Here is an 18,309-nt window from a genome sequence, read left to right on the forward strand (position 1 = left end):
TCTCTTGTCCTGGTGCCCTTTCCCCCTTCTCCTGCCAATCTCCCTCAAGTTCTACAGATCATGTGGTTCCTGACTATTGGCATGGTTCTTTGATGGTGTCACTGTATTAAATAAAAGGATTTAGGAGAACACAAAATTGTAAGATAAATAAACTTACAAGTGAACTGAAGAGAAGAAGGCTGTAGAGTATTTGCAGTTACAGCAGCAAGATAAGCCAGGAACACATTTAGAGAACAACCAAGTAGATCAGAGGGTTCAGCTAAGGCACAACCATTCAGTTACCCACTTTTCGTTCCATGACATACCAGAGCTCTGTTCCCTTCTCCACAGGACATTTTAGTGAATAAAGACCACATGCAAATGGGATAGATAGTAATAATAAATAAATAGTAGATAGTTATTAGCCTTGTGAGCTCTACTGTGGAGGAGAAATTGTGAAATTTGAGTAAGTTTTGAGTAGAATACAAAATGCAGGACAATGCCGGACTTGAGTGATTGAAGGAACATGCTAAGTTGACACACTCAAAAATGTTTGAGGATGACAGTTATCATTTCTCCTACTAGTGTAGTTCTGTAAGTATTCATGGCCTCCTCTGTCCTGTCATAAGCCTTTGCAACATGAAAAGGAACTCTGGAGGAGTAGGGTAGGGAAGTCAGCTTATCACTTAAAAATATAAGGAAACTTCAAACTGTTCTGTAATTTCAACTTACATTTTTCAATTGTCACTGACTGTAGGTCTCAGAAAGGTACAGAAACTGTCAGAGATCCTTTGAAATAGTTGCTTCCTTAGCAACAAGCTTCAATAATATTATCGGTGGCAGTTGGTATAGTGAAATGAGTTCAGGTAGGAGCTCTGTCATTTGCTAGTGGTATTTTCTCAAGCAAGTTATTTAACTTCTCTGAGCTGTTAGAAGTTTCAAGATTGCATGCACAAGCTGGAGCTAAGAGTGAAGAAAGTTCATTGCTTGTGGTATACCACACTCTCCTTTCACTACCTCCAGAAATGTATCTAGTCAAGTAAACCATCAACAGACAGCTTGCAAATGCATTCCTCTGTCCCAGTTTCTAGTTGGAGAAAATAAATGCAGGAAAGAAAAAAAGCTTTATGGTTAAGCAGTCGTATTTTTTAGCTGACAGCAAAAGAGCAGTTTAACTGTATGTGGGAACTAGTAGAAGACAGCAGAATTTAAGATTATTTGGACAATCTTAATGCACCATACTTTGGATAATTTGTTTGCAATGGATTGCTGTAGTAAAAGTCTTCCTGCTTGACATTGAAACACTTTTTTTTTTTTTTTTTTAATTTTTTTTTTTCCAACATTTTTTATTTTTATTTTTGGGACAGAGAGAGACAGAGCATGAACGGGGGAGGGGCAGAGAGAGAGGGAGACACAGAATCGGAAACAGGCTCCAGGCTCCGAGCCATCAGCCCAGAGCCTGACGCGGGGCTCGAACTCACGGACCGCGAGATCGTGACCTGGCTGAAGTCGGACGCTTAACCGACTGCGCCACCCAGGCGCCCCGATGAAACACTTTTAATGCAAATTACCTCAAGAGAGGTACAGGATAAATTACAAAGCACATACTGGCTTAAAGGAAGATAACAGTCATCTGCAAAACACATAGCTTTTTCTTAGCCTACACTTTGTAAAAGAAAAGAACACAGGTAATTACATGGTTCTTTATGAATAATGCTCTTATAAAACAAGTTAAGCAATTTATATATTTTTTTTTTATTTACAGCTCACCAGGACATGATTATAGCTTCTCAAGCTTATCTAAAATAAAAGATAATATATATATCAACATTTTTGATGAAATGATTATTGAAAAACAGGTAATTTAGAATAATTATAACAATCAATGGTGAACTAATTTTAAGGTCAGACTGAATAAACCCTAGTAACATCTTTGTAAATTTGCTTTTAGATGCAATGTCTTTTTCCAACATTTTCTAAAAAGAACTTGGGGCAACTTGAAATAAAATCAGGCATGTGACAAGTCAGTTAAAAAATATCAGAGATCATAAACCACATAGAGGAGGTGGAGGGGGTAAATATACCAAGATTTCGGGAGAAGTAGGTTTCTGCAATTTAACATTACATTTAAATGTGAGCTTTCTGGGAGCCAAGAAAATTGAAACGAAATGAAAATGCATTCTGTATTTCTCACTGCCTGATCAAAGAAAACATACCACTTCGGCAAAAGACACCAAATTATTCACAGGACTAAAACCCAGTTCTAGTCAATCAGATTTTTTAAATTACTGAATGTCTTCATCATAGATACGCAAAAGCTCCTAACAATGCTTAGTGTAATCTCTCAAATAAATATTAGCTTCCTTCCTACTAAACTTGGCACCAGAAGTATAAAGATGCATATCCATTATACCTCCTCTCTTGGGACTCTGATTAAACGCTTTATTATAAATGCTCATCAAATTCTATGGCCGTGCTGTTGAAGGAGCAATTAATTCTATCTAGGTACTGGGGCTCAGAGGGAGAGAAGTTGAACTAGACCTTCAAGTATGGTTTAGGAATGAGTCTTCTATAAGAACTAAGAAACATAATGTCATTGTGTTCCAATTCAGTTTTCCAGGAGATGGGACACACATTCTTATTAAAATAGTTTCTATCAATTCTTCATAAATGCTTCATAAAAGGTAAAATATTGAACAGTAATTTGGTGATGGCTGTTCTCCAAGGAGTTAAACTGAGTAGTTTTCTGATTAAACTGATAATGAAAGAAAAAAAAGGAGAGCTTGGGTGGCTCAGTCAGTTTAGTGTCTGACTCTTGATTTCAGCTCAGGTCTTGATCTCATGGTTGGGAGATCAAGCCCCGAGTAGGGTTCCATGTTGGGTGTGAAGCCTGCTTAAGATTCTCTCTTTCCCTCTCCTTCTGCCCCTCCCCCACACATGTGCACACATGCTCATTCTCTCTCTCTCCCTCAAAAAAATAAAATTAAAAATAAAAATAAAAAAATAAACTGATAATGGGTGGAACTTGGGAAACCCAAAAAATCCCTAACAGACTTTCTCTCTCAGAAGTGAATTATCTGGTTTGAGCGGAATTGAATAATATTTGATTCATAGTTAAATTCTTGTAAGTGCTTTGTGTTGTTATTGAATGAAATCCATATGCTTTAAGTATCAGGACATATGTGACAACATGAGCCTGCTATTTAGGAAAGGAAAGGGCCTGGCCTATGTTCTTGCCTTCCTCTCATGCACTGGGTTACAAGGTAACTACAGGCCAAAACATTCCTTTTTCTCATAAAAGACCCCACCTAGGCTGAGCCCCAGGATGACTACCCCGCTGAAAGAAGGTGTTGGTGTATCATCAATCACTGTTCTTTAGAAAACAGTTTCTTCCCATGCTTCAGTTTTCCTCTTGTCCTTGTGTATTTTTTCTTCCTGCTATCAACTATTTCTTACTTCCTGTGGGTTCCCCCTTCATTAGTTAACTTGTTAGCAGGAAGCTGAGGACTTGGAAGTCTCATAGAAATGTGGCCTATTTTTAGCACTGGGGATGAAAGAGCTGGGCTCTTTCTGAGACGAATTTGGAACCAATCTCTCTCTCACAGGAATGGAAATATTTTAAGACCATGAATTTATCTCTAGAATATCTTAGACCACGTCTTTCATATTAGGTTATTTTTATTTTTTGTTATTTTCTTTGTAGTATTATTTTCTCTTGACCTACTAGTTATTTAATAGTATGTTTTTATATATTTTAAAATGACTAGTGTAACTTTTGATTTCAAATTCTAATTTTATTGTATTGTAGTCAAAGTGCTTTTGTAATTTTTAATAATCAGAACTATGATTCTTGAAAAACATAACTCTTTAGAACTTTTTATTTTTGAGGTTTAATTTTAATTACATGCTTTTCCTAGAGTTTGCAAACCACTTCAGGTAAGTTTGAATTATTCAGAGGCAAGAGACTCAACCTAGGATTTCTTAATTAAATTTGTATTGACAAGCTTATTCTGGCAAACATTTTGCTTTCCATCCGAGGGGAAATAAATAGTGGAGACAAAAGGCTAAGAAAGTAAAAAATGTCAGCGCTTCAGATCATGAAACCAAATATTGCTAGTATCATCCTAGAAGCCTCTTTTGTGCTCTATCCAAATTCCTTCCTCCCCATGAGTAACTATCTTAGCTTCTAACAGTATAGATTAGGTAGCGCTTATTTTCGAATCTTGTATGATTGAAATCATCCATTATGCATCCATCTGTGAGTGATTTATTTCTCTCTGCACTGTGTTTGTGGAAGTCATCTGTAATGATGCTCATTGATTCTCATTGCTGTATGGTATATTGTTGTAGGAATGTACCTTAACTTTTTTATGCATTCTACTATTGATAGATAATTTGTTTCTTTCTAGTTGTTGGCTCTTATATTTAACACTGATATAAATATAATTGTACATGTCTTGGGGACATCTGCATTTCTGTTGGATATATAGTTAAGAGTAAAATTGCTATCTCTCGGACTGTGCATATGCCCAGCTCTAGTTGTTTAATGCCAAGCCATTTTCAGAATGGTTGTGTCAATTCACACTTCCCACCACCAGTTTATGAGAGTTCTGGTTGATCGTATCCTTGTCATTACCTAGCATTGTCTGATTTTTTCATTTCAGACACACTGATGAAAGCAGCCATATCACCTTACGGCTTTAAGTCTCATTTTCATGATAACTCATGAAATTGAGCACTTTTTTCTATGTTTATTGGCCATTTTGATATCCTCTTTTGTGAAAGGTGTGTTCAAGTATTTTGCCCATTTTTTTTTCATTGATTTTTAACAGTTCTGTGTACAATCTGGATATGAGTACTTTGTCAGATATACATTTTACAAGTATTTTTCCCACACTGGCTTGTCTTTTTTACTTTTTTACTTTTTTAATGTGTCTTTTGATGAACAGAAAATCTTGATTTAGTGTACTGCAATGCAGTGGTGGTACTTTTTTGGTCCTCTTTAAGAAATATTGCCCACTTTAGATCATGAAGATATTATCCTGGTTTTGCTTCTAAAAGTTTAATCGTTTTACCTTTCACATTTAGATTTAAAATCCAACCAGAATTGATTTTTATGTGTCTGTGAGGTAGAGGTTCAGGATTATTTTTTTCCCCATAAGTATATTCAGTTGACCCAGCACCATTTATGGAAAAGATCATCCCTTCCCCCACTGCATTACAAAGTCACCCTTTGTTATGAATCTGGTGACTGTATAAATGTGGGTTTATTTCTGGACTCTGTTCTGTTCTATTAGTCTAATATGTATCCTTGCATTGATACCACACTGTCTTAATTACTAAAGCTTTGTCATAAATTTCGATATCCAGAAATCTAAGTTTTTCAGCTTTGTTTTTCTTCCTCAAGATTGCTTTGGCTGTTCTTAGCCCTTTGTATTTCCATATAAATATTAGAATCAGTTTATTGCTTTCCAAAAACAAGACAAAACCTGCTAGTATTTTTATTAGGATGGATTGAATACATAGATCAATTTAATTAGAATTGACACCTTTATAATACTGATCTTTCCAATCCCACATACATGGTATATGTCCCCTCTCCCCCTTTAATTTTCTTTGTATTAGTCAGTATTCTCCAGAGAAACAGAATCAATAGGATAGATAGATAGAGATATACATGATATATAGATATAGATATATCATATATATGAGATAGATATAGATATATCATATATATGAGATAGATATAGATATAGGAGATTTATTTTTGGCTCATGGGATTATGGAAGCTGAGATATGCCACAATATGCCATCTGCAAGCTGGAGAGCCAGAAAAGCAAGTGCTGTAATTCAGTTTGAGTGCAAAGGCCTGAGGACTGAGAGACTGCTGGTGTAAGTTCCAGAGTCTGAAGCCCTTGAGAACCGGGAACTCCAATGTCTGAGAGCAGGAGAAGATGGATGTCCCAATTCAAAAAGAAAGAGAGAATTTGCCCTTCCTCCACCTTTTTGTTCTATTCAGGTCCTCAGAGGTTTGGATGATTTCTGCCCACATTGGTGAGGGCTGATTTTTACTCAGTCTATTGATTCAAGTGCAAATCTCTTCAGTAACACCCTCATAGACACACCCTAAGAAAGTGTTTTACATATGTGGGCATCCCTTAGTTCAGTCAAGGTCGCATGTAAAATTAACTATCACAATTTCCTTTTCCCAATTTGCACCATGATGGGGCTTAAGCATGCCTAGAATCAATCATAATATTCTAAACAGACCAAAATGATTAATTTCTCTTTGCACACAGATGGATGGTCTCTTTTTTACTTTAACAGGATGGCCTGTTTACTTCTTTAATGATAAGTTCCTAGAAGTGTAAGGTAGGCTCTATCCAAGGCCAAAGTGAGGATAGAAAAAAAGGGAAATCAAACCAATCTTACCAGTCTTGCAAATCTAAAATTCCCATGATAAAGCTGATCAGGACCTTGGGAAAAATAAACAAGATTAGAGGAGTATTTACTTCAATTAGCATAAGAAATATAACATTCCAAGCAGTCAGAGTTGGTCTATCAGTGCAATCACTTCTCAATATAGAAACCTTTCTTAGAAACTGAATGGGGCTAATAAACTTAAACAAAAGAAAGAAAAAAGGAAAGGGAGGAAGGAAGGAAAGAAGGAAGAGAGAGAGGGAGGGAGGGAGGAAGAAAAAAAACTGAACTGGGCTCAGAAGACTACTAAGTAAATCAGAGAAAACTGAATTGCATGGTCTTAAGGGCTTAAGTTGAGGTAGCCTTGGGGGTCACCTTTTCCTAATTGGCACCATGCACTTAAATTAACTTAGTCATGTCAGCAAAACCATCAAACTTCTACTCGAAGTCTGCTTTTCTCCCTGATCTACAATCTATGATGCTATTCTCCTCTGAATGTGTCCTCATCATTTCAACATATTTTCACTACAATTTAACATCTTAAAATGTTGTTAGTGGTTGTGATGTCTTGGGGGTTGAGTTAAAGTAATTTTTATTCTTTTCTCTATATTCTTTAGTGTATTTTCAAAGTTTGCTGCACTGAGCATATCTACTACAATAATGTAAATAGCTGTACATAGGCCATAAACTCCACAGTGGGTCATTATTTTGCTTTAAATAGTCAAGTGTCTTTTAAAGAAATTAAAAAGAAAGAAAAATATTCTTTCTGTTTACTCTGGTTTCTTTTTAAGAAGAAAAAATGATTTTTTATACTTATGTGAAAGTTTGTGAAATTATTCACCATGTGATTAAAGTAAGTAACAAAAATTATCTCTATTAACAGGATCCCTATTGCAAGAGCTGCAGTAGTTATTCGCATATAAGAAAGAATTGGCTCGGGTCCATTGTCTTCCCTTTCTCTGCTCTTCTGCAACAATCTGAGGTAATAGAAAATGAGTATTTGCTAACTATTCTAAGTTTTTACCTTGGCTAGTAGAAACTTACTGTTATCTTTGAATTAGATTCTGTGATTACCAGGTTGGTAGGTCAAAGCAACCCTGTTTTTGAGTGCCCCTGGGGTGTTGGAGTATTTAAATATTCTAGCTGTCTCTAGAAAAGGAGACACCCACAAATTTATTTCTTATATGTTTAGAGTGTTTGATGATAAAGAATAATACATCTAGGGGTGCCTGGGTGGCTCAGTCAGTTAAGCGTCTGACTCTTGATTTCCACTCAGGTCATGATTCATGGATCATGGGATCAAGTCCCACGTCGGGCTCTGGGCTGACAGCATGGAGCCTGCTTGGGATTCCCTCCCTCTCTCTCTGCCCCTCCCCTGCTCATATGCACACACGTGCTTTCTCTCTCAAAATAAATAAATAAACAAACAAAAAAATAACACAGCTACCCTTAGGTCTTGAAACAACATTAACACTTGCATATAATAGTTTTTTAGGATCAGATTCACAAATGTTCTTTGATTAATGATAAATGATTCATGGTGTTGCTTTGTGACTATGGGTTCTAGGAGTTTCAGCTCCTCAGCATTGCTTATTGATAATGGTGAGACTGATGATTAGCACCTGTCTCTGTGATATCCCCACAGGGCTCTCCTGTTGAGTTGTGTAGCACAAATATGCCTACATGACCAGAAAAATAGAAAAAACCCAGCCTAGACTCTTTGGGGCTTTGTTAGTTAGTTATAGAGCTATGCCATCCATAGAAGTTTCAGAAATGAATTTTGTACCTCAAGGAGCTCGCCATCTATAGAAGAAAACTAATGCTATAGTGCTTTGATAGGGGCACAAGACAGATACTATGAGAACATACAGTAGGGAGTACCTTACTCTTACTGGTTTGGAGAAGTGGGGATATTCACAGGGGCCAGGGGTGAACAAGAAGGGTATGAGAAGGAGAAGGAAAGGTCAGAAAAGTTTTTACCAAAGAGATAACTTTTGAATCAAGTCCTTAAAGATGGTTGTCAAACAAAAGAGGGCATTTGACTCAGAAGGAACTATGTGTGTATTATTAGAATTGCATTCAGCCATTTGCCACAGAAAACTTAACAATGAGTGATACAAGGGGTCTATTTATCTCACCTAAAAAGAAATCTAGATGACAGTGCAGCAGCTCAAGAATATCACGTTACATATCATGTGGCTGTCATCCTCATAATTGCAAATTATTCAGTGCTCCTCCAGCCTCGTATTCATGTTGCAGATGAGAGCAGGGTGAAGCAAGAAGGGGCAGTGCGCTTTCTCAGAAAACCCTGGCAGCCTTCTTACATTTATGTGACTTGGCCACTATGTGCCTGTCATATTGCCACCTGAAACTGTTGGTGAGAAAGGAGAAGAGAATAGACATTAGGGAAGAGAGTAGAAATGCCTGCATAATATGTTATCACGAGGGATGACATGAGGGAGCATGTCACAAGTATCAGGACCGCAAAGAAAGAGCAATAGAGATTTAAGTTGTTGGGGTACAGGGCTTCCTACATCTGTAAATCTCCGAGTATCTCTCAGTCTCAGGCTGGACGCCAGGATAGAGAGGTAGTTAAGAATGTGGGCTTCAAAAGTGGGCAGACCTCATTAGCTGTGTGAGTTTGCACGAATTACTCAAATTCTGTAAGCCTCAGTCTCATCTGCAAAGTGGGAGATTAGAGGAGTATTTACTTCATTGACTGATATGATCTACATCAAGCACTTAGCATAGTGCCTTGCATATAGTAAGTGTTCAGTAACTATTAGCTATTACTATTAGTTATTATTATTGTAAATCAGCTCCTACCTCTGCACATGCGCACACACCCACACACACACACACACACACACACACACACACACACCCAAGATTCCTCCTCCTGTGGACCTGTGGGTTGTCTTTCCTGCTGCTGCATGTTTTCTTCTCTTTCTAGACCCAATATAAAATGTACCCAGTGTAACATGGTCTTTTAGCATCTTCTCTGAGCCTGAATTAGATCTCCTAAGAACTTCTATCACTCTGTTAGGGCAACTTGCATCCTTGCTTCATCCCTTTTCTGCATCTGCCCTGTCCACATAGTGCATGTTAGACAGGGACCCAGGGTGTGGAGGGTGTGTGTGAATAGATCACCATGGAGAACCTGATCATCCTTGTGCAGGTACATACTGGTAGAACCCGCATGTGCGTACCCATGCAAGTCTGTTTCCTCCTCGGGAGAAGACTGGGACAAGCTGTACTGTATTTGACTGATGTGTATTTTTGTCATGAAGAATCTATTATATTGATATATTCTTTCAGATTAGCGGAACATTTCAGGTAAATACTCCGCCAGTTTTGCTTGGGTATACTTGGAGTAAGACTCATGCGTCTCCTAGAGAAGATTATAATGGGCAGAATTTTAAAGAATCTACCTTCTTAAATATTTTTGCTACCATTGAACCTCAAATATCATACGTCACCTGTAATCCAGAACTAGACAAGGTAGGTTTTGCACTGAATTGTTTTTATAGGTACTATTAAAGAAGTATAAACTTGTTTTAAAAGCTAGTAATAATTTCAAAGTGGATAAAAATGAACATTGGTTCTTGGTATTTTCCTGTGGGAACAATATGGAATAATATTGAAATATTTTGAACTTGATTCTAGTTTTCAGATCAAACAGATGTTTTCAAGAGAGCACAGATTTTTAAAAAAAGTTGTCAGGCGATGTTTCCCAACCGAAGAGTCACAGCTACTGTCTTTAATGGTGAAGGGATACAGATCTTAGTAACAAGATATATCAAGGCATTAAACCCACCTCAGCAACTCCTGGATATATTTCTTCATGATTCTAATGCAACACTTGTAAGATATGTATTTTAGTAGCTTTATTGATATATAATTCACATTACATATCATTCACCCATCTAAGGTATACAGTTCAGTGGTTTTTAGTGTATTCACAAAGTTGTGCAACCATCACCATAGTAAATTTTAGAACATTTTGTTACTCTATATTTATTTTAATTTGTTTATTTTTTATATTAACTTTGAGCATAACTTTCTTACTAAAATTGTTTTGTTTTCAAAAACAGTTTCCTGAGAGAGAAACCATCTGTGTTACAGTATGTCCTCTTGAGCCCCAGATGGGAGAAAATATTTCTTCCTGATCTCCTTCATTTCTACCCCCTTGGACTAGAGAGTCACTGTTGCTACACCAGTTCATGTGACCACACTAGCTTTGTAGTGTTTCTACCAAACTTTGGAAAATGACACAGAAAAATTCCTTTGACTTCAGGCAAAATTAAGTTATGTGTCTGGGGGCGCCTGGGTGGCTCAGTCGGTTGAGCACCCAACTCTTGGTTTCAGCCCAGATCAGAGGAGCTCACAGTTTTGTGAGTTCAAGGTCCGCCTCAGGGCTTGGGATTCTCTCTCTTTCTGCTCCTTCCCCGCTCATGCGCTCGCTCTCTCTCTCTCTCTCTCTCTCAAAATAAATCAATAAACATTTTTTTAAAAGTTATGTTTCTAAAGGAGTTGTGTCCTACAAATGGCTTCTCAAAGGGTTGCTTCTCATTGTTATGTGGGAATGAAGAAACTATGTTATATTTTTCTCTGTAAACTGCCATCATAACACCTCCTACCCCATCCTATGTGACTTTTCCTTTATGCATATCTATTTACCAGCTGACAAGAGAAACATACTCAAAATTGAAGTTCATATAAAATGAAGGTTTATTCACTATGGACTCAAAAACTCCTACCACTTTGAGAAAGGAAAATATGAAATCAGAGCTATAAGTCTCCTCTTTGAGGCAAAAAAAAAATAAGCTTTGCTTAAAAGGCATCCACAAAAAATCACTTACACCTTTTGTTTATTCAGGTTTGATTGAGTCACTTGGCTCGCCTCAGAATATTTGTATTATTTTTATCCTAACTTAGGTTGCTTTTTGCTATGCTCTGCCTTTCCATCATGAGTTTCTTTCTGCCTATGTTTTCTGACACCCAAAGTCCAAAGAGATAATAATCCTCTAGATTTGTATCAAAAACCATCTTCGCAGGTCTTTTGTTTGTTTGTTTTTTATTTTAGAGAGAGTGAGAGAGAAAGAGAGCAGGGGAAAGGGTCAGGGAGTGAGAGAAAGAGAGAGAAAGAGAATCTTAAGCAGGCTCCGTGCTTAGTGTGGAGTCCAACGTGGAGCTTGATCCCATGACCCTGGGATCATGACCTGAGCTGAAGTCAAGAGTCAGATGCTCAACCAACTGAGCCTCCCAGGTGCCCCAATCCTTTTTTGTTTTGTTTTGTTTTGTTTTGTTTTGTTTTGTTTTGTTTTGTTTTTAAATATAACTCCTAGCAACTTTGCTTATGAAGGACTATGAATCATGAAGTCAAAAACATGACCAATGTAGGAGGTCATTGGTGCATAAATGATGGCTATTATAAATCAATGAAAATGTCAGTAAACTTTCTGTGTTACTCATTATTTATCTGTATCCCTTTCTACTTTCCTATTTTAGTCCGAGTCCTTGTCTCTAGCCCTGTAGGGGGAACAATCCACAGTATAACTTCTGTTGTTTGAGAAAGCAAGCTGTACCAACATTTTCCTGCTCCAATAACTTGTAACAAGCTTGTATTAATAAAAATAATTCTAATAGATTTGGAACCTAAAAGCAAATCAGCTTTTGCTATTCTTTAATATATTTTTAAAAAATTTTTAACAGTTGTAATTTAAAGTATATAGGTAATATATATAATGTTTAAATTTTCTAGAACTTATTACAGTGAAGTGTAATGGTTAATGGGCATCCTCTGGAGTCAGGCTAACTTGGGCTTGTTCCCAGAGATTCCATGCACTGTGTTAGCTGTGTGACCCTGGGCAAGTTATCCTAGCATGCTATGATTTTTTTCCTCTTCTGTAAAACAAAAATAATAATAGTATGTACTTCATGGGCTTATGGGATACACTAAATGTGATGGTCATGCATGTAAAATACTATGCCCGGTGATGAGCACATAGTATGCACTTAATAAATGTTAGTTAATATTATTCTAGGACCTCATTGCTCACTTTGTATCTTTGATTCCTGTTGTGCCCGATGTTCTGGATGAAAATGATGGTTTTGATATATGGATGACATCAGAGGTAACAAATTATGTTTTATAATTCAAATATATAGTATTTCTTTTTTTTTTTTTTTTTTTTTAATTTTTTTTTTTTTTTACGTTTATTTATTTTTGAGACAGAGAGAGACAGAGCATGAACGGGGGAGGGTCAGAGAGAGGGGGAGACGCAGAATCCGAAACAGGCTCCAGGCTCTGAGCTGTCAGCACAGAGCCCGACGCGGGGCCCGAACTCACGGACCACGAGATCATGACCTGAGCCGGAGTCAGCCGCCCAACCGACTGAGCCACCCAGGCGCCCCTATAGTATTTCTTACTTTTCTCTTAAATAGATTTTTAAAAATAGTATGCACATATGTAATACTTTGTTTTGTGAAATTTGACATCATTTGATAATTTAATACGTCATGGGCAGCTCTATCATAATCCATAGAAATAATTCTCAAGATGGGGCGCTTGGGTGGCTCAGCCGGTTGAGCCTCCGACTTCAGCTCAGGTCACGATCTCGCAGTCCGTGAGTTCGAGCCCCGAGTCAGGCTCTGGGCTGATGACTCAGAGCCTGGAGCCTGCTTCCGGTTCTGTGTCTCTCTCTCTCTCCCTGCCCCTCCCCCGTTCATGCTCTATCTCTCTCTGTCTCAAAAATAAATAAATGTTAAAAAAAATTTAAACAAAAAAGAAATAATTCTCAAGAGGAACAATCTATTCAACGTTATAAGTGGTAGCTCATGAATATTTTCATCCCATGGAAATTCCAGGAGTACAATATTATGACATCCCCCAGACAGAACTTGGCTTGTCACTATGGAGCTGGACAGACACTGAGTCTAGGGCAAAGACCGCCCCTTCTCAGAAGCTTTCCCCAATCTCCCCACATCTCAATGAAGAGCATGCATAGCAATGCTCTTTCCTCAGCACTTGGATTAAAATTCTTTTTAAACTGGTCGCCAAACAGAATAGAGGCCCCATGCAATATTTGAGACATATTTATACTAAAAATTTGTTTATACTAAGTGCAGATTTAATTGGTCATCCTGTTTTCCACAAATCTGGCAACCCTAAGTAGAGCACTTTTTTCAGTGCTCTTATATTTAGTTGCTTATATATTGACACTACACTCACACTCTGCACATATACATCCCAAGTTTAATCTCTTTGAATGAATAGGTAGACTTGATTATTATTTATTTTTATGTAAAGTCAGCAAGCATTCAACAAATATTTTTGATTGAAAATTACTAGTATGATAGGAGCCTTAGAGAGGGACACTTTCCATCTGGAGCCAATGGTCCTGGTACTTATCTAGAATGTTTTAGAAGTTAGAGTTGAGCTGAAATGGATTTAGGGGGCACAGGGCTAACTTAGTAGGTCACTGTCTTTTGGTAAGTGAGAACAAGGGAGACACAAGCATGTGGTTCCAGTGATTCAGTAATTCAAATCTAGTAGAACTCAAAGAGGTCATTAACTGTAGACTCTTCTGAGACTCTCTCATCTAATCAAAACGTGTTCATGGGTATTATAATCCTGCAGAACATTGAAAGAGCCTCTAAAATAGCTAAAAAATAACCATAAAAATAACCATTCAGGCAAATACTAGTACTCTCGAGTCCCTCCCCACCCCCAACCACCAATCCAAACAATACCCATAACCGAAAGGTTATTACAAGTATGGGATTCCTCTTGGCTAATGTCTTCCCACTGACATGAACTCTTTGGCCATGAGATGCCCATGATATATGACTATTAGACTGTCACAGGACAAGTGTTAGTTTCTCCTTCCTAACACACAGTCTGTGGAGAAAAACAAACCTTGGTTCAAATCCCACTTCAACCACTTAAGAGCTTTGGGACCTAAGACAGATCATTTAGCTTCCTCGGACCTGGACTTCCTCATCTGTGTTATACAGGGGTTTTGAAAGGATAACATATATGCAGGCATCTGGAACTCCGTATGTTAGTTACCTGTTCTCACCTGTTCTCTCCTCCTCTTATGAAATCTAGTCAGGGCAACCTCCTTGGCCTGACAATGAAGACCACTCCTATTCTGCCCTTCACTCTTCTGTTCACACTTTTCTTTCAGAGGAGCCATGTTACCATTCTCCCTAAACTCCATCCCTCACCACCATGTTCTGCCAGTGTGAACAGATGTGACCATATCAGTTATTAAAACACTGAAATGCTTTCATACAGAATGGTAAATAGTCACTTCCTGAGGTCCCACATCCCCCACCTCCCTGGCCACTACAGCCCTTTACAGAGGACTGTACTGAACTGGAAGGCACACGTCCTGTCTAAATGTTGCAGCTGCTATTCAACAACAGCAGACTTGCTGTATGAACATTTGGGCCCGTTTATTTTGTTAGATCTTCTGATTTTTTCAAGGGAAGCCGGAAATGCAGAGTTCTATATGAGATCTCCCAATTTTAAAAAACATTCCAGGGCCAAACAAAAAACACACCTTTAGAGTAGAACTAGGTCATAGACCACCAGTCTGCCACCTCTGTCGTGCTTTTACTCTCTTGCAACAACTGTTTTACTAGGCACCCTATATTTGACTACACCCAGCCCCAACTGTCCAGCTTTTTTAGTTGAAGATGTTTCAGTCATCTCCCTGACTGGGCTTCAACTCCAATCTCTTCCTCTCTGTGACTTGAGAGCACTCTATTGGTACATGACAGTGTATAGCTCCATTGACCAAAAGATCCTTTCCCCTAGAAACTCTATGGGATTTCCTATCACATGAGGTTTTCTTAGAATATCAGTCCATATGTCCCTGTTTGCCCAGGGCAGTTTAATATTTGTCCTTAACAGAAACATTCTAGATTGGATGATAAACTGTTTGGTCACTTGCACAGTATCCACATTAATTGCCCCACAGTAGAGTGACCCCTATATTCCAAGCTAGTGTTCTCGCCAGTGTTTTCAAAGGCAGAAGGTACCAGACCTTGCAGCTTTGCGGTCAGTCATCCCAGCGACCTGGCAAAAATATGTGTGTTTGAAGCTGGAGGGAGGAGAGGGGCCCCAAGTCTGTTGGATGCTTGCATTGCTTATCTTTCTCTTCCATTTTCTTCTGGCCTTGTTGCTTTTCTTTTGCCTTAGCGCTGCATCAGTTTGGCTATTGGGAATAAGGAAGAGCATGCCATACTGCTCTGTAATTTCTTTCTGTATTTTGGAAAGAAAGCTTTAGTCGTCCTGGGGACTTCAATGTTGGAAGTAAGTGCTGGTGTTAATATTTACATAGTGTAAACAAAACTAATCACCTTTCAGCTGTAAGTTTAAAAGACCTCAATCCCAATTTTCCTTCTTTTCACAAGCTAATTGGGGAATTTCATGGGCAACCAATGATTTAGTTAAGAGGATAATGTCGGTTCATCCAAATGACCACAGTGTAAAGAAAGGCTTTCCTTTCTTTTCTTTGTAAAACTGTACTGCTGATAGTGCTACTTCATGGGGTTACTAAAATGTTAAATTACATAGTGACTGTGTGGCACTGAGAATAGCACCGTGGTCCATGGTGAAAACTCAATAGTCACCACTTGGTGGTGGTGGTGGTGGTCTAACAGTTATAGTGATGGTTGTAGGAGTTATTAACCATCACCACCACTATCATCTTTATAATTTTCTAACACTATATTTAAAGATCCTTAAGAAATACTTCTCCTTATTCTTCACTTCTCGCTCTTTAGTCATACAAGAAGTGGGCCTGCAATTTGAATTTACCTACTGACATTTTTACACCTTAATTATATACTCCTGCATTCATACCTCCAGAACACTATCTTCCTTTGGACTGTTTCTATTTCTACCACGAATATCTTGATGAGGGTCAAGATTTCCAGTCTCGTTTTAGGCTTTGTGTTGTGATCACTTATTTCTCTATGTTTCCTTGGCATGGCTTATTATTTCTTTTAGCAGGCTAAAAGCTCGTGGTTAATTTCCCCCACGATCCCCCTGTGTAGGTTTAAGTGCCACTAGATGGCAGTAAAGAGTCAACAGTATTTCAACAAATATTTGCATTTATGCCTGCGAGTCAACACCATGGGTGGTAGGTACTTCGGCTGTGTGTTTCACCTCAGCTCTGTGGTTGAGGCGAAGCCTCCCCCTTCCTGAAAAGAAGCCGAGCACAGTGATAAAGAACAAGAGCTTTGGAGAGACCAGGCACAGTGTTAAGAATATGTGTTTGGGGGTCAAAGAGCGGTTGAAAACCCAGCAATGCCACTTACTAACTGTATAGTCTCAGCCTTGTTTACTTACTTTTCTGAACCTCAGTTATCTTCCCCATAGACAGGACTAATGAATGCCATGTATGGTGACACTACACAAGCCCTTCAACCTCTGACTCTATCTGAAAGATGAGCATAATGATCACCCCTGCCTCAAAGAATTTGGAGTGAATGCAAGTGAAAAATTTAGTGTGAATGCTGAGCATGGTGCCTGGTGCACATATTCCCATTAAGTGTTCAATAGTCTTTATTATTACCTGAAATTGTTATTCTTTGCTAATAAAACTTTGCACTTAAAAAGGTATGTTAAGAACAGAATAATAACATAATGACTACTTTTATTCTTCAGATGGTCCCCTGTATACTTTCTCTCTAGCCTCCAATGCCAGATCTTATGCTCAAAATTAACTTAATGACCTTTTAACTTCACTTAGCTTTTTCAGAGCCTTCGGCAAGTGTCCATTTCCTAACTTCAGTCCCCAAGTATATTCCACTCAAAGCAGGGCTGGTCTATATAGTGCTTTTGTGTGCATTAGACCAAAGTGTCCCTACCTTAAAACACTTCAGGGGCGCCTTGGGTGGCTCAGTTGGGTAAGCATCCTTCAGCTCTGGTCATGATCTCGTGGTTCGTGGGTTCAAGCCCCGCATCGGGCTCTGTGCTGACAGCTCAGAGCCCGCTTCAGATTCTGTCTCCCTCTCTCTCTCTGCCCCTCCCCCGCTTGCACTCTGTCTCTCTCTGTCTCTCAAAAAATGAATAAACATGTTAAGAAAAATTAAGAAAAAAACATTTCAGTGCTAGCTGTTGGGAAATTGTCAAAACATACTGATTTTTCTAGAGCAACATGTTTCATTGCTGTGAGGGTAAACCTTACAGGGCTGCACATGGCAGCACCAGCTCAAAAGTTCTCTCCTTTGAATCCAAATGCTAGCCAGGGCCTGAGGAGTTCTAGAGCTTTAGCTTTTTTCCTTTTCAAAAAGTCTTTGAAGACTCCCCCAAAAAAGACTTGTAGAACTCAAAGATATCATATACTTACATTACAATTTCCACATACAAAAATGAGTTGAATCAACCACCTGCCAAAAATGACGTTAACCATCTTTTTCCTCACACAGGGGCAAGTAGCTTATGTATTAACTCAAGAAACTGATGAATATTTGCTTTGGAATCCATTAACTGGGCAATGTCATAAGCAGTTTGACCCATTTTGTCCCTTACAAAGTGTGGACTGTTTGTTTGATGATGGAAATGTAAGTATCTGGGGAAAGAAGTCTTATTTGGAGTTAATATCCTCAAGAGTCAGGCAGTTCTCCTCTACTCCGGCTCTACATTAGAACCATGTGGACTCTGAAGAAAATACAGACGTTCACGTAGAATCCCTGGGTTGTGGAGCCAGGGATTCTTCAATCCCTAAAGTTCCCCAGGTGATTCTGTAGTGCCTCCAAGGTTGAGAACCAGTGATCAATCTAATGTTCACATGCCCTTGGAATCTCTGCCTCCTACCTCAGAACCTCCCTGGGCTTCTACCTTCGCTGGGTAGTAGGGCTGTAAGCTTTTTCTCCATCCTAACCAGTAGG

At 38.5% G+C, this 18,309-nt stretch overlaps 1 protein-coding gene across 14 annotated transcripts in view; it reads left to right on the forward strand.

Annotated features, from left to right (window-relative positions):
- The window catches only part of CC2D2B (coiled-coil and C2 domain containing 2B), a 93,417-nt gene that overhangs the window by 64,215 nt on the left and 10,893 nt on the right, over positions 1–18,309 (forward strand). For 11 of the 14 annotated variants that reach the window (XM_042908022.1, XM_042908027.1, XM_042908025.1 and 8 more), the window contains 7 exons: positions 1,745–1,838; positions 7,283–7,381; positions 9,718–9,900; positions 10,066–10,263; positions 12,447–12,536; positions 15,611–15,724; positions 17,848–17,982. In XM_042908022.1, coding sequence (XP_042763956.1) covers positions 1,745–1,838; positions 7,283–7,381; positions 9,718–9,900; positions 10,066–10,263; positions 12,447–12,536; positions 15,611–15,724; positions 17,848–17,982 — 913 coding nt within the window. The remainder of the gene's footprint in view (positions 1–1,744; positions 1,839–7,282; positions 7,382–9,717; positions 9,901–10,065; positions 10,264–12,446; positions 12,537–15,610; positions 15,725–17,847; positions 17,983–18,309) is intronic. The other 3 variants (XM_042908026.1, XM_042908030.1, XM_042908036.1) reach the window with 3 other exon arrangements.

This window comes from Panthera leo, chromosome D2 (genome assembly GCF_018350215.1).
Source record: "Panthera leo isolate Ple1 chromosome D2, P.leo_Ple1_pat1.1, whole genome shotgun sequence".
Taxonomy (NCBI): domain Eukaryota; kingdom Metazoa; phylum Chordata; class Mammalia; order Carnivora; family Felidae; genus Panthera; species Panthera leo.